Genomic DNA, 14,778 nt, shown 5'->3' on the forward strand with positions numbered 1-14,778 from the left:
TGATAATGAAAAACACTATAATTATGTGCTCCATAACCAAGGGACCTCTGTATTACAAGTTGTACATCATACATACAGTTCAGTATATGAGTATGTAGTACTATATAACCAGTATGTATTACATTTTTCATATATAGATGATTTTGAATATACTGATGCTGGAAATGGATGCCTTCATGGGGTAGCACCAATATAACCATGCTGCCCAGTTGTACTTCCATTAAAATATATATATATATATTTGGAATGCCTGTGGTGTGATACAATACGACAAATAGACCAGACATTCCAAATTACTAACACTATCAAAATAACATGGTTTCACTTTTACAAATTATTTCAATTCTCATTGCACCCAAGGGTGCCAGATATTTTCCTGTTGGGTATACAAATATCCCTCATTTCTCTCCTTATCCTGCGAAAGGAGGAGGATGGAAGGCAGGAGAACGACAACCAGTCTGCAGTTTGATGAGGTTCATGTTCAGACCAAGGAACCAAAAATACAAATAATAACACCTGATGAATTTACTGCATCTCTTTGTAGGATCACTTGTACTCTGGAAGGAATCAACAGAGATTTCTCAGTAGACTGAATGAAACTTTTTCTGCATTGTGTAGTGAATTGCTCAGCACTGTAAGAGCAACAACTTTATCAAGCTGTATGTTGTCATGATTTGCAGGAGGAATGAGGTGATGGGGTGCATGGCGGGGGCAGCTGTGGGCATGCTGAAGGAGCTTGTGATGGGGATGGCAGTGGTGGTGGTTGTCATGGCAACTGCGACGACTGCAACAACTGCGGCAATGGTGGTGGGTGGGGAGCAGGGCTTGAGCATGCGGCCCCTCGATGACCAGAGCCACAACAGCTTCAACATTGGCGGCATTCTCTCCAACAACGAGTCTCACCTCCACTTCAGGGAGACGATATCGGTAAGTAGGATGGCAAGAGCTAGTTAAGGGTATCTTTGAAGTCATTCATTTTCTGGCACCAATTATAGGGGATCCCTTTTGAGCTAATGAAGCATATGTTCATTCAGCTGTTCATTACAATGTTCCATTCATTCATGACGGAAACAAAGTGGGCAAGGAGGGGCAAAGAATCTAATAATCAGCCCTTTACACTGAGGGTTAACTCTTCCCATGGACATAATTAAAAGATCTCTAAACCCAACTACAGTCCTCCAGCTATATTCAGTCAGGCTGTAGTGTTCATTTCAGCAGTTTGTTGCATCACATAACAGAAGTCAGGCAGTTTATAACCACATCACAGTGATTACACATGTCCACACAATGATCACACAAATCCATCACCTCATCACAGTTACTTACACATGTCAGTCATCTCATCACAGTTACTCACACACGTCAGCCACTTCACCGCAGTTGGTCACACATCAGTCACTTCATCACAGTTGATCACACGTCAGTCACTTCATCACAGTTGATCACACGTCAGTCACTTTATCACAGTTGATCACACATTATCTCTGTTGTTACACCGCCATGATCATTGTAATGTAATAAATAAATGAATCATAACTTCACCAAACTGTCTTCAGTTTCATTACGTTACTGTAAATTAGGTCGAATCCACACCACATGCTTGCTAGTGTAGGAATGAGTTCTGCGTCACTGTAATCCACAGCATATCTTGCCTGCACCTGCCTGCATCCAGTGGGGCCACTTGTATGGGTTACAGTGATGAAAAACTCCAGTTGCACCCACCTGTCACATCAAGCATTTGGTGTGGATGTGGCCTTAGAGTCTCAACACTTGCATGAGTTAGATGCAGGGAAAGTCTTACAGATTGTTAATATAATACGGTAATTATATTTTCCACTGTATGGAGGGGGCAACATGGCTCTAATAGCATGTCAGTTTTGTGGATGCAGTATCGTAGTACCTGGGCTAGCTTTGCTTGTGAAGCTTTGTGTTTGTGGGTGCAATATCTCAGTAACCAAGTAAGCTATATCATCATCATTATCTCCCATGCCTTGCTCCTTCTTGGGAACCCCCAGGCAGGGGATGGCTGTGATGGAAGTGCCTCCAGGCTACCTTAACCTCACACACCTTTCTCACTCTCTGAAACACTCCTCTTCCTCTTTATACACATTTTTCATCACACAGTATTATTCCACTCTCATCTACACCACATAAGGTCTGCCTCCACCAGCCATGCCCCCAGTATACCTGTATAATTTTCTCACATTTTCATTGACGCCTTGTCTATATGCATTCTTTGTACATGTCCACTCCATCTCAGTGTTTTCCTCTTTATCCACCTGACCACACCTCACTTCTGTACCTTTTTCTTCTTTTCCATAATGCCAATTAATTTCACTATCTCCTACTCTTTCATACTTCTCATACCTGCAGCTGATCCAAGAAAGGCCATTTCAGCAGCTTGAAACCTAGGCAGCTCTGTCACTCACTGCTCAGGTTTCACCTGCATGAGAGAGCATCAGCAGTAAGATACTCCCATTCAGGGCTCTCGTAACCCCCATGCTAACTCTTCTACCCTTCAAAATGCAGGTGATCTCACTGATTGCTCTTCTCCCCTGAAATATTCTCTCCTGAATTTTACCGTCCACTTAACCTGCACAGTATAGCTCCCAGATACTTAAAGCTATCAACCTTCTCAAGTATTTCACCTCCCATCCAAACCCTGGAATTCACTGTGTTTCTTTTTCTACCCTGTACTTCCTGCTGAAATCTGTTGTGCAGTGCTGTCTCCATTCACATATGATTACATTATTTTTTTCACATTCAGTTTTCTCCTTATGCAGACTCTATCAAAGTTGTTCGCCATCTTTTGCAAGTCAGTCTCACAGTTTGCCTTCAAAACAGGATCCTCAGCATACAGACAGGTTACACAACTCCATTCATTGCCATTTAAATCAGTTTTGTTCCTATACTTGTTGTCTTCATTTTCATCTCTTCACTGCACAGTTTGCATAAATTTATTGAACAACCAAGGTAACATAATGCATCCCATTCTTACACCTGCATTAATGATAGGTTATTGCATTCATCATCCACTCAGTTGATGTGCTGTCAACTTCTTCCTTCACCTTTATCAGTTTTTCCTGTGTGTCGTCCTATCTTCATATTTCTCTCATCCTTCTTGTCACTTTTATTCTTCTCCTTTCCACTTGAGGTGGCTTAGCACTGGGTGTCAGTCTTAATTGTCTCTTGTAACCCAGGAAACCATTTATAACATTGGATGTTTAACTGTGTAACCAAATACTGGGGTGATGTGGAGCCTACTCTGGTGCCCCAGTTAATTGGGTGAAGATATGCAGATGCAGTGTCCATCCAGGAACCAAACTTCCATGCTTTTCCCGACACCTTGCTGTGGCAAGGCACTGTCTGCCATGAGGGAACATTGGTTAACTGCACTGAATGGCCCTGGATGGGTGGTTGCTTGCCTGCGGTTGATTGGTCTGCCTTACCAGACCAACCAGGGTTTCTCAGCAACAACAATAACACATACATTAATGTCAAAATGATCATTGAGCTTCATTCCCACCTTGCTATATGCAGTACTACCTTTGTAAAAGGATTTTGTTGCCTTCAACAAATGCCTTACTGCACCATTTATGCCTAACTCCATTATCATTCCCAATCTACCCTAGCATAAGCCATCTCCACATCCATTAATACAACAGCAGCCTCATATTCTTTGCAGTGTACTTCTTCACTAAAGACCTTGTAAGTATCTGGTCTGCACATCCCCCACCTTTTTGAAACCCATCCTGTCCATCACCTATGTCATCCTCTTTTATGTTATGCACTCTCTTCACAAGCGCCCTGCCTTACAGCTTTCCTGTTATACTTGGTTAACTAATCCCTGTGTGATTCTTATACTCTTCCTTGCTCCCTTTTCCTTTATGCAGTGGAACTACAGTAATCCCTCCTCTGTCTGATGGAATAGAGCCAAAGGCATGTCCGGAAAGTGGTCCCGTCCGGAAAGTGGGCCTCTGCCTGCTGGACTGGTACTTATGGACCCGAACCCAGACTAACTTTGAAAGCCACCTAAATAACTCCCTGCCGGATATGTGTAGGACCTGTTTAAACGTATTTAAGACCCTATTCACATCAATAACAGACATAAAACATGATATTAATGAAAAGGAACCAGAGAATGAGGAATTAGAAGTGAGTATGGAAAATAGTTAGCGTGTACAAGGTACTTACAGCATGTCTGTGGCTGCCTCCTCTAAGGCTCTGGTAGTGGTGAAAATGCTCTTGAAGTACGTACAGTAATCCAGTGTTGTGCTACACTTAATTCTTTGCACTGTGAGTTATAATTGTTTAACTCTGCACATTCTGTTCTTAATTGCGCCATGCCAGTTTCAACTGCCACTTTGGACTTCACACTTAATCCTGTGCACTCTAAATTCTGATTTCTTAATGCTGCACAACACTGTAAATTCCCATGTGGTCTAGTGGCGAGGTATTGCAGTTTATTCATTGTTTAATCACAAAAACGAGCACGTGCGGCATCCATTGCGATGAACATCTACCCTCGACGGTGGTTAGACAGTAACTGGGGTCAGGGTTCCCAGGTATGAGCTCAGCCACATTACCAAACTCCTCAGTTTTCATTACCAAATTTAACTTTTCTTTACCAAATTCGTAAATGATGCATTTATTCTTCACTAATTATATGTACAAATGGAAATAATCACTCTCCTTATAATCAGCAGCATGTTTATTTTTGCACTATGTATGCTAGCAGATTAATCAAAGAGAGCAGACAGTCCACCATCTCCATTCTCTATATCCTCATACATGTGAAAAATCTGTTTGGTAATGGATAATGCTGATTCACTACCAAATGAACTTTTCAATACCAAATTGGCCCACATTTGGTAATGAAAAATACCAAATGGCAACCCTGACTGGAGAGGAGGGAGGAAGGAAGGAAGGGGTGAAGGGGTGGTGCATAAACAACAGCTGTTCGGCGCTGTGCAGCAATTTCAGATTACGGGTGGGAAAAAATTTGGATTTTGGGGGGATTTTTTTCTTTTTTTTGCCATTTTTGGGTTCCGAAGGTCCAGGCCCACAATGTCCAGTAAGTGGGGAGTCCGAAAAGTGGGTGTCTGGATAGTACAGGGATTACTTATTGCATTCCTCCAGTCTTTTGGAGCTTTCCTTGTCTCCCATGTCAGTCTACACACACTCTAGTTACAAACAAAAATTTCTTTACCTCTTTGGTAAGAGGGAAGTTGAAGACAGTGCTGGAGAGAGGCCAGCAAAATGATCACTGGCTGGTTCAGTAGTCAGAGAATGCTTCATGAAAGAGTGGTTCACACACCTGTACCCCAAACTGTCTCATGCCAATATGAACAGTTATGAGGAAACTAAAATGCAGATCCACTTATTATTCTTTTCTTTATAAAATTGTATGAATATATAGAGAGAACAGAATAAGGATATGATAGTGGGGTATTCTGCTAGGAAAGTAGAATATTAATAGGTTACTTATTTTAGGCATATGAGTTTTGTGGTAGGTTGATACACCCACTACCCACTCACTTGATATAATTTTACCTTCTGGTGAATAAACAATGAGTAACAAATCAAAAGGTATCCTGAGACTCACAGAACCATTTACTTTGGTGGGTGGCAGCAATGTACCAAAAAGACACATGTTCATGTTGTGGGTTAAGGCATTCCAAACGAATGTGGACAATAGGGGTGCCTTCTGAGAGATGGTTGGGTTTACAGCCCACATAATATCACTCAGAGGAAAGTCTGATCAATTCCCTCAGGTACAGGGATGTAATGACCTAGCTCCTGGAGCTCAACACCACTGATGTGGAAATAAAAAAATGGGTGATGGATGGATGAAATGCTTTAGTTTTATACTGTTCACATCAGTTTTTTACACACTGTTGTCTCTTCAGTTAAGTATGGTTTATCAGGTAGTAATGGCACCGTAACCAATTAGCTATGACAAAATATGGTATAGATGACCAGCAAGGGTGCCTGGCATTGCCTGGGTAACACCCTATGATTCTGCCAATTGACATTGCCTGGGACCTTGGATTGGCACTCACCCTATTGGAGAAGACCCCAGATTCCCATTTTACCCAATGAAGCTATGTTCCTCCTTGAGCCCATTTCTCCAGGGAGGAAGGACCTGTTCCTACTGTGCATTTATTTTCCCACATCCCACCCAAGCACCAACCCATCCCATCCACCCTGCTCACCCACATGCCCACCTGCCTTACCCATCCACCCTGTCCACCGACTTATCTGCACTCAACCACCCATCCTGCTCACCTATACCCCCCCACCCACACTGTCCCACTACACGCACGGAACCCTGCTGCCTCACTACACCCGCCCAACCCTGGCCCTCCATATGCACCCATCCACTCAACCTGTCCCACCAGTTCATCCACTTATCCAACCTGTTATACTGTAACTAATAATTATATGAGTATAGAAGTAAAAAAACCTACAGTGATTGACTACCATTTTTTCACAGTGTTGCCATGATTATTCCTAATGTATTTCTAATGTTTGCCATCAGTGGCGTCACTTTCGTATCCTATTCCTATTGTATCATTAATAAAGGCTCCAACATGCTTGTATGCTTCGGCCTTGATCACTTAATGGCAACTTTCCTTGTTGCTTGATCTCTGGCAGCCTCCCATTGAGGAACTTTCAGAATGTCGTCTGGTACTTAGCTGCCAACCAAACTTGTTCCTAAGCCTGAAAAAGCAACATAGCTATTGTGACTGTTCTATATGTCTGGGTAAATTTACGAGAGTTGGCAAAATTATAAGATAGTAGTCACTAAAATACTTGTTGAGTGATAGGTGGAGGTGCCCATTATCCACTCACTTAGTATGGCGGTACTCTGTTTTTAGGGTAGCTTGACATTGAGTGGCAAGCCAAATGATTTCCTGTAAACCAGGATAATCATTTACAGCACTGGGTAGTAACCTTATAACTAACCAACATGTGTTCCCTATGTGACAGCAAGTTGGTTGGTGGAGGCCCCTCCCCAGAAAACAAGTAACTAAAAATACAAACAAGAAGCCTCAGACCAGGACTGACCAACAGGTGATGACTAAGGACCAAAGGACATGGTACGGATTGCGACACGGAATGTAAGGGGTGCAGATGATGAGGTGGAGGAGAGACAGATTGTCCAGGTGCTTGGGGGTGCAAAAGTGGGTTAACTGAAACTAAATGGAGAGGTGAGAGTGTGAGAGAATGGGAGCATGGATGGGGTATATGCATGGGAGTGGGTGAAAATGAGAGGACAAAAGAAGGAATTTTCATTGTTGTGTGCAAGAGATGGAAGGAGAATATAAAAGAGTATGGATCAGTTGGCTTAAGGATTGTGTGGTTAAGATTGAAAAAAGGATTGTGTGGATAAGATTGATAGTTGGATTACAATGTGGGCGATTGTGCGTGTGTATGTGCCAATGCAAGATCGCGCAAGCAGAGTGAAAGAAGAGTTCTGGACAAATGTGGAAGCATGCATGGAAAAGTTTGAAAGGAATGAGAGTGTTTTTGATTGGAGATATGAATGGTAAAATAGGGAATGTGAAGGTGGATGGAGTAGTTGGTGAGTGGGGTGTGCCTGCTGAAGTGGATGAGAATGACAGTGCTCTAGTGGACATTTGTGCTGAGAGGGGGTTGGTGATAACCAATTCTCTCTTCAGACACAAAATGATCCACAGGTATACATGATGAGTGATGAGAAGGGAACGATTGGTTATGTGTTTGCGGTTAATAGATTGAGAAGGTGTGTAATGGATGCAAGAGAATGTAGAGGTTGGGGGAGTGGACTTTCTGACCACCACTTGGTGGTGGTGAGTTAAAGTTTAAATGAAATGGAGGAACAGAAGAAGGGAAGGACAGGAGAAAGTAGTTCATATAAGGAGTGTGGAAAGGTTAAAAGAGGATGGAAAAAAGGCAGAATATAAGAGGGAAGTGGAGGAGCAATTGGGTAAATATGATTTGGAGCAGATGGGGGAGGTGGAAGATGTGTGCACGACGATATTCACAGAAGAAATCTGTGCCGCATGTGAGGTGGTGAGTGGGGTGAAGAGAAGATGAAAGGGAGTGCAAGGAACAGCATGGTGGAATGAAGAGGTGAGACAGGCTGTGGCTGTAAAGAAGGAAGCATATAGTGAGTGGATGAGAAACGGGTGTGGAAGAAGAAAGTTGCAAGAGAGAGTTATATGTAGAGAGGAAGAGAGAGGTGAAAAAATTATTAAGCGAGTAAGAAGAGAGTGGATGAGGAATTTGGAAGGAATTTGAGTGTAATGTGGAGTGAATGTAAGAAAATGTTCTGGAAAGAAGTAAGGAGAGACAGGGTGTTAAAGAAGTTAGCCGAGGAGTGAAAGATAAATACAGTAGATTGCTAGTGGAGAAGGGAGAAAAAGTGAACAGAGGGAGAGAACACTTTAAGGAATTGTTGAACATAAAGAATGAAAGTAATGCGAGTATAAGTGGCTGGGGAATGGCTGGGAATAGAAGGGATGTGAGAAGAGGGGAAGACGTCAGTAGGATGGAAGTTGTGGAAGCAGTGAAGAAAGTCAAAATGGGGAAAGTCCCAGGATTTTATGGAGTGTGTGGTGATATGATGGAGCATGGGGGAGAGATAGTAGTTGAATGGATGTGGGAGATGTGCATATTGGCCTGGGAGGAAGGTAAAGTCCCGGAGGATTGGAAGTCAGATATAATTATGCCCCTGCACAAAGGAAGAGGGGGGGAAAAAAGTGTGTGGTAATCATAGGGGCAATTGTCTTCTTAGTGTAATAGGAAAAGTATATGGTTGGATACTTATTGACAGAGCTAGGGATTAACAGGGGAATTAGTTGGAGAGGAACAGGGAGGTTTTAGGAAGGGAAGAGGTTGTGTAGATCAGATATTCGTTCTTAGGTCTTTAATAGAAAAGTTTCTAGAGAAGGGAAAGAAATTGTATGTGGCTTTCATGGATTTGGAGAAAGCATATGACAGGGTGGATAGACAAGGATTGTGGAAAGTGTTAAGAATATATGGAATAAATGGGAAGTTGTTGAAATGTCGTGAAGAGTATGCATGAGAGTGTTAAGGCTGCAGTTCATGTGGAGAGTGAACTGAGTGTATTTTTTTCTTTGATGGTTGGATTGAAACAAGGACGTGTCATGTCTCCATGGTTGTTCGGTATGTATATGGAAGGAGTTATAAAGGAGATACAGTGAGTTCTTGAAATACAAAAGGGATAGGGACCAAAAAAAACTTTCATAATCCGAAATTTCGTATATCAGAACGATTTTCCTCATTGAAATATACATATAAAGGGAGGGATGCATTCCAGGACCCCATTGAACCCTCCACTTAAACTTTACCCCTCCTATTTAGAAGTATGCAATACACGTATACAGTACTATACTATTGTACAGACATAAAAAAATAAAACATACAACTAATTACTGTAGTATTAGTACACTGTACAGTTAAATGTAGACCTGTGCTGTGGCTGGAGATTCGTGTCATTGATATAGTTCTAAGTCACATGGTGGGACCCTATTGCTCCTCTGGTACTTCCTCAACTGGTGCAGGTTTTTCTGAAGCTGTTGATGGTCCAACTTCCTCTTCAGAGTTAGAGTATGGTGCTGTTTCTTCTTGGCAGCCTGGGCCCCGGATGCTGGAGATAATGCAGGGTGCTGGGAGGCATGGCGAAAGTATGAAAAAAGAAGAACAGTGAAAAACTGTGTAACGTACAGCGAAGCTGAGAGGAGAGGACGGACGTGACACAATTGAGAAGCATGCAAAAATGTGTTTACCAGAGAGGGGTTAGTTCGTTTTCTTGCCGCAAGCGAGCGCGGCGCTGTGCAGCGCACCCATTTTGAATTTTTCGTATTTCCTCTCGTATCTCTTTTCGTACCATCGAGACAGTTAGTTTTGTATTGTGGAATTTGTCCTACATTCATCGTTTTCTTATCATTGGAAATTCGTACATCGAGTCTTCATATTTCGAGGGCTCACTGTACACAGTAGGGCAGTGGATGTTGGAGTCGCCCTAATGAGAGAGGGCATTGTGTGGAAACTCCCAGTACTGTTGTTTGCAGATGATACTGTGAAGGGGAGCTGCAAGGCTTGGTGAATGGGTTTGGGAGAGTGTGTAAGAAACAGAATCTAAAGGTGAATATAGGGAAGAACAAAGTTATGATCTTCAAGAGAAATGAAGTCATTGAATGTACAGTGAGGTTGGATGAGGAGGAAATGAAAAATGTGAGTGCATTTAAGTACTTGGGTAGTGTGATGAGTAAGGATGGAAGTTTAGAGGATGAAGTGCTTGAAACAGTACAACAATGAAGAAAGGTGGCTGGTTCTTTGAAAGCAGCGATGAGAAACAGGGAAATGAGCGTGGAAGAGAATAAGTCATTGCATAACAGTATTGTGATACTAACTCTGATGTATGGAAGTGAAGTTTGGACCTTGTTGGAGGAACACAAGTCAAGAATGAAAGCAGTGGAAATGAGTTATTTGAGAGGAGCCTGTGGAGTCACATGGAGATACAGACTGACAAATGAGGAAGTGAAGGACCATTGTGGTGAGGATGTGGATGTGATTGGAAGCATTAGGAGAAACACACTGAGGTGGTTTGGCCATGTGGAGGGGATGGGGAGCGAGAGTCTAATGAGGATAGTGTATGTGAGTGAGCTGGAGGAAGTAAGAGGGAGGGGGAGGTCAAGGATGAGGTGGAGGGATGGGGTGGAGAGGTATGTGAGGCCCCTGCTGCTAGAGGGGCATAATCCAAAAAACATAGTTTTTGGCATATTGAAGTTAAAGTTAACGATGAAACTCACCTTGAAGTTCATATATAATCATACATTGTTACGTCTGTTTCATCATCCAGTCAAGATCTATTCACTGAATGGAAAGAAAGAAAAAACAATAGAAATGAAAAATTAAAAAAAAGATCTTTCCTTCGTAGACCTTATGTAATTATTACTAACTGGAACAATAATGTGATCCAAAACATTACTGCCCATATTTCGTCAATCTGTAAGAAACTTTAGTTAATTCAAAAATAAATTTTTAATTTGTGATTTTTGTTTTATTTTTGTAAAGATGGTAAAGATGATATAGTAAGAATATCAGTAGGGACCTAATTAAATTTATTATCTGTGAATACTCACCAATCTCTAGGAGCCAGAAGTGCTGGAGTGGATTGATGGGTGGGGAGTTAATAGTCGAGGAAATCGTTGTCCACGTCAGACTTCCCCACTCGTTTCTTCTTTGCAGCATTTTTCTTCCATGTTTCAGGCTTGCTAAGTCTTTTCCATGTATGCACTGGTCGTTCATTTTCCACAGGTGAATCATTGCAACTTGAGATGTTGCATAAATCCAGGTAAAAAGCTGAGAGTTAGGGGCCAGCACTAAGAATTGTAAGCTCCCCGTGGGTATTTAATGGCTACTGGTGCTCCATGGCACACAAGGACGTGCATATCGAGTGGCAGCATGACAACACTGGTATCTGAGAAACGCACACTCATTGGCCAGAACCAGCACCACATGCCACCAGGAGTATACCCATCTAGCTCTCTAAATCCAGACTCAATCACAAGTTTGGTGCACCTCAAAACATGCATCTTCGGCTCCTATTCTGCCTTATTTCAAGGTTGCTTTTTCCTTTACCGGACTTACCATGTGGTAGAGTAAGGCTTCTAGGGTAATTTCCCACGAAGATCTGAAAATCACCAGATTGTGGGTTGCTCCTCTCTAGCAGGGGGCATCTCTTATGAAGGAGGGGGTGAGCTGGGAGCTGGGCAGTGAAATGGCGGGGGACAGAGCGACATGGAGGTGATTTGTTTGTGACCACCCCTTATGGGATTAAGGCATCTGGCAATAGATAGATAGGTAGATAGATAGATAAAAAGATATCACACCAATGAACAAATACTTTTGACTGACTGTTTTGTATATGTGTACATTAGTCTTCTGTCCGGCAATCCCGTACACACAGTCATTTCTTTATACTGTATTACTAATAAGCTTAATGGAGATGGCTGTCATATCTACATTTGTAACGTTTTTCTGATCAGGAATGGTGCTTTCTTGAAGCGCGTAATTACTTTAGTTCTCTAGAATTTAATATTTGCCAAATAGGTGGGGGCGCTCACCATCCACTCACTCAATGTAGTCCTGCTGTCAGGTGTCTGCCCTTTCCTCTCCTCTTCTTTCCTTCCATCCTCTTATGTCTTTCTTTCCTTCATTCTTTCCTTGTCCTTCTGCCTATGGGTGACTTTACACTCCCTCTTCTGTCTTTCTTTCCTTCTTCCTTTCTTCTTCCTTCTGCCTGTGGGTGACTCAACACTGAATGACAAGCCAAGTGGTTTCCTGTACACCAGGAAACCATTTACCGTACTATGCAGGGTGGTAACCATATAACCAAATTTTGGCACCTGGTGGTTTAGTGGGTAATTATTGCGCTTCAGTCAGATTGAGCCGGTGAAGGTTTATATCCAAGGGATGGTTGGGGATGACTGTTCATGTAATGCCACTCAGGGATGAGTGAGGCTGGTCACTCAACTTAAATGTCAGGACCCAATGCCTAGTCCCAGTCTCCTACGCTCCATATGAGGGAATATAGGATTGGATGATGGATGGATGGCGAAATACAGCCACTTAACGTCGTCTTTGGTGACCGTCCCCAAGATGGGATAAAACATGGCGTTATTTCCACAAGGTCAATGCTGGCGGAAGTGCTTACAGATCGTTTACTAGACCTTACGATTAATCAAGATTATGAAGTCCAGAATTTGTTTAATTTTTATTATGTACCTTGATTTATACAATGAGGAAAAAAAAGACTTTGCAACTTAGCCTAGAACGTGTGCTTCTAAGTGAGCTTGAGTAAACTATACTTCCTTCACTCTATCTGTCTATCTATTGCCAGACGCCTCAATCCCGTTTGGGGTGGCCACAAACAAATCGCCTCCAAGTCGCCCTGTCCCACGCCATTTCACTGCCCTGCTCCCAACTCACACTCCCCTCTCTCATATACCTCTCCACCCCATCCCTCCATCTCATCCTTGGCCTCCCCCTCCCTCTTTCCCCCTCCACCTCACTCACATACACTCTCTTCGTCAGTCTTTCACCCTCCATCCTCTCCACATGGCCAAACCACCTCAGTGTGTTCCTCATAACACTTCCTATCACATCCACATCAACACCACAACGCTCCTTTATATCCTCATTCGTCAGCCTGTCTCTCCATGTGACTCCACAGGCTCCTCTTAAATAACTCATTTCCACTGCTCTCACTCTTGACTTGTGTCCTTCCAACAATGTCCAAGCTTCACTTCCGTATGTTAGAGTTGGTATCACAATACTGTCATGTAGTAACTTTTTCACTTCCATGCTCACTTCCCTGTTTCTTATCACTGCTTTCAAAGAACCAGCAACCTTTCTTCCCTGCTATACCCTTTCACGCACTTCACCCTCCAAACTTCCATCCTTACTCGTCACATTACCCAAGTACTTAAACGTACTCACATTTTCCAATTCCTCACCATCCAACCTCGCTGTACATTCACTGACTTCACCTCTCTCAAAGACCATCACTTTACTCTTCCCTACATTCACCTTTAGATTCCGTTTCTTACACACTCTCCCAAACTCATCCACCAAGCCTTGCAGCTCCCCTTCGTCTTCACTCAACAACACAGTATCATCTGCAAACAACAGTACAGGGAGTTTCCAAACACTATCCTCCCTCACCAGGGACACTCCAACATCCACTACCCTACCTTGTACCTCTTTTATTACCCCATCCATGTACAGATTGAACAACCATGGAGACATGACACATCCCTGTTTCAACCCAACCTTCAAAGAGAAAAATTCACTTAGTTCACCATCCACACGCACTACAGCCTTCGCACCATCGTACATACTCTTCACAGCATTGAACAACTTCCCATCTACTCCATATATTCATAACACTTTCCACAATCCTTGTCTATCCACCCTATCATATGCTTTCTCCAAATCCATGAAAGCCGCATACAACTTCTTTCCCTTCTCTAGAAACTTTTCCACTAAAGATCTAAGAATGAATATCTGATCTACACAACCTCTTCCCTTCCTAGAGCCTCCCTGTTCTTCTCCAACTAATTTCTCTGTTCTTTCTCTAACTCTGTCAATAAGTATCCTACCATATACTTTTCCTATTATACTAAGAAGACAAATGCCCCTATGATTACCACACCCTTCTTTTTCCCCTTTTCCTTTGTACAAGGGAATAATTATACCTGACTTCCAATCCTCCGGGACTCTACCTTCCTCCCAGGCCAATCTGCACATCTTCCACATCCATTCTACTACTATCTCTCCCCCATGCTTCAGCATTTCACCACACACTCCATCAATTCCTGGGGCTTTCCCTGATTTAACTTTCTTCATTGCTTCCACAACTTCTATCCTACTGATTTCTTCCTGTCTTCTCACCTCCCTCCTTCTCCCAGCCATTCTCCAGCCACTTATACTCGCATTACTTCCATCCTCTATGTTCAACAATTCCTTAAAGTGTTCTCTCTATCTGCTCACTTTTTCTCCCTTCTCCACTAGTAATCTACCATTTTTATCTTTCACTCCCCTGCTAACTTCACTTCCACCCTGTCTTACTCTTTTCACCTCTCTCCAGAACATTTTCTTACAGTCCCTCCACTTTACACTCAAATTCCTTCCAAATTCCTCATCCACTCTCTTCTTACTCTCTCGTACTAATCTTTTCACCTGTCTTTCTTTCTACATATA

At 42.6% G+C, this 14,778-nt stretch overlaps 1 protein-coding gene across 1 annotated transcript in view; it reads left to right on the forward strand.

Moving 5' to 3' along the window:
- The first annotated feature begins 777 nt into the window (after positions 1–777).
- LOC145415050 (glutamate [NMDA] receptor subunit 1-like) overlaps positions 778–14,778 on the forward strand; it is a 529,989-nt gene continuing 515,988 nt past the window's right edge. The window contains exon 1 of the mRNA XM_080284465.1: positions 778–927. Within this exon, the coding sequence (XP_080140591.1) occupies positions 802–927 (126 nt within the window). The 5' untranslated portion in view covers positions 778–801. The remainder of the gene's footprint in view (positions 928–14,778) is intronic.

This window comes from Coenobita brevimanus, chromosome 101, assembly GCF_032717465.1.
Source record: "Coenobita brevimanus isolate Jiangsu-jjx chromosome 101, ASM3271746v2, whole genome shotgun sequence".
NCBI lineage: Eukaryota > Metazoa > Arthropoda > Malacostraca > Decapoda > Coenobitidae > Coenobita > Coenobita brevimanus.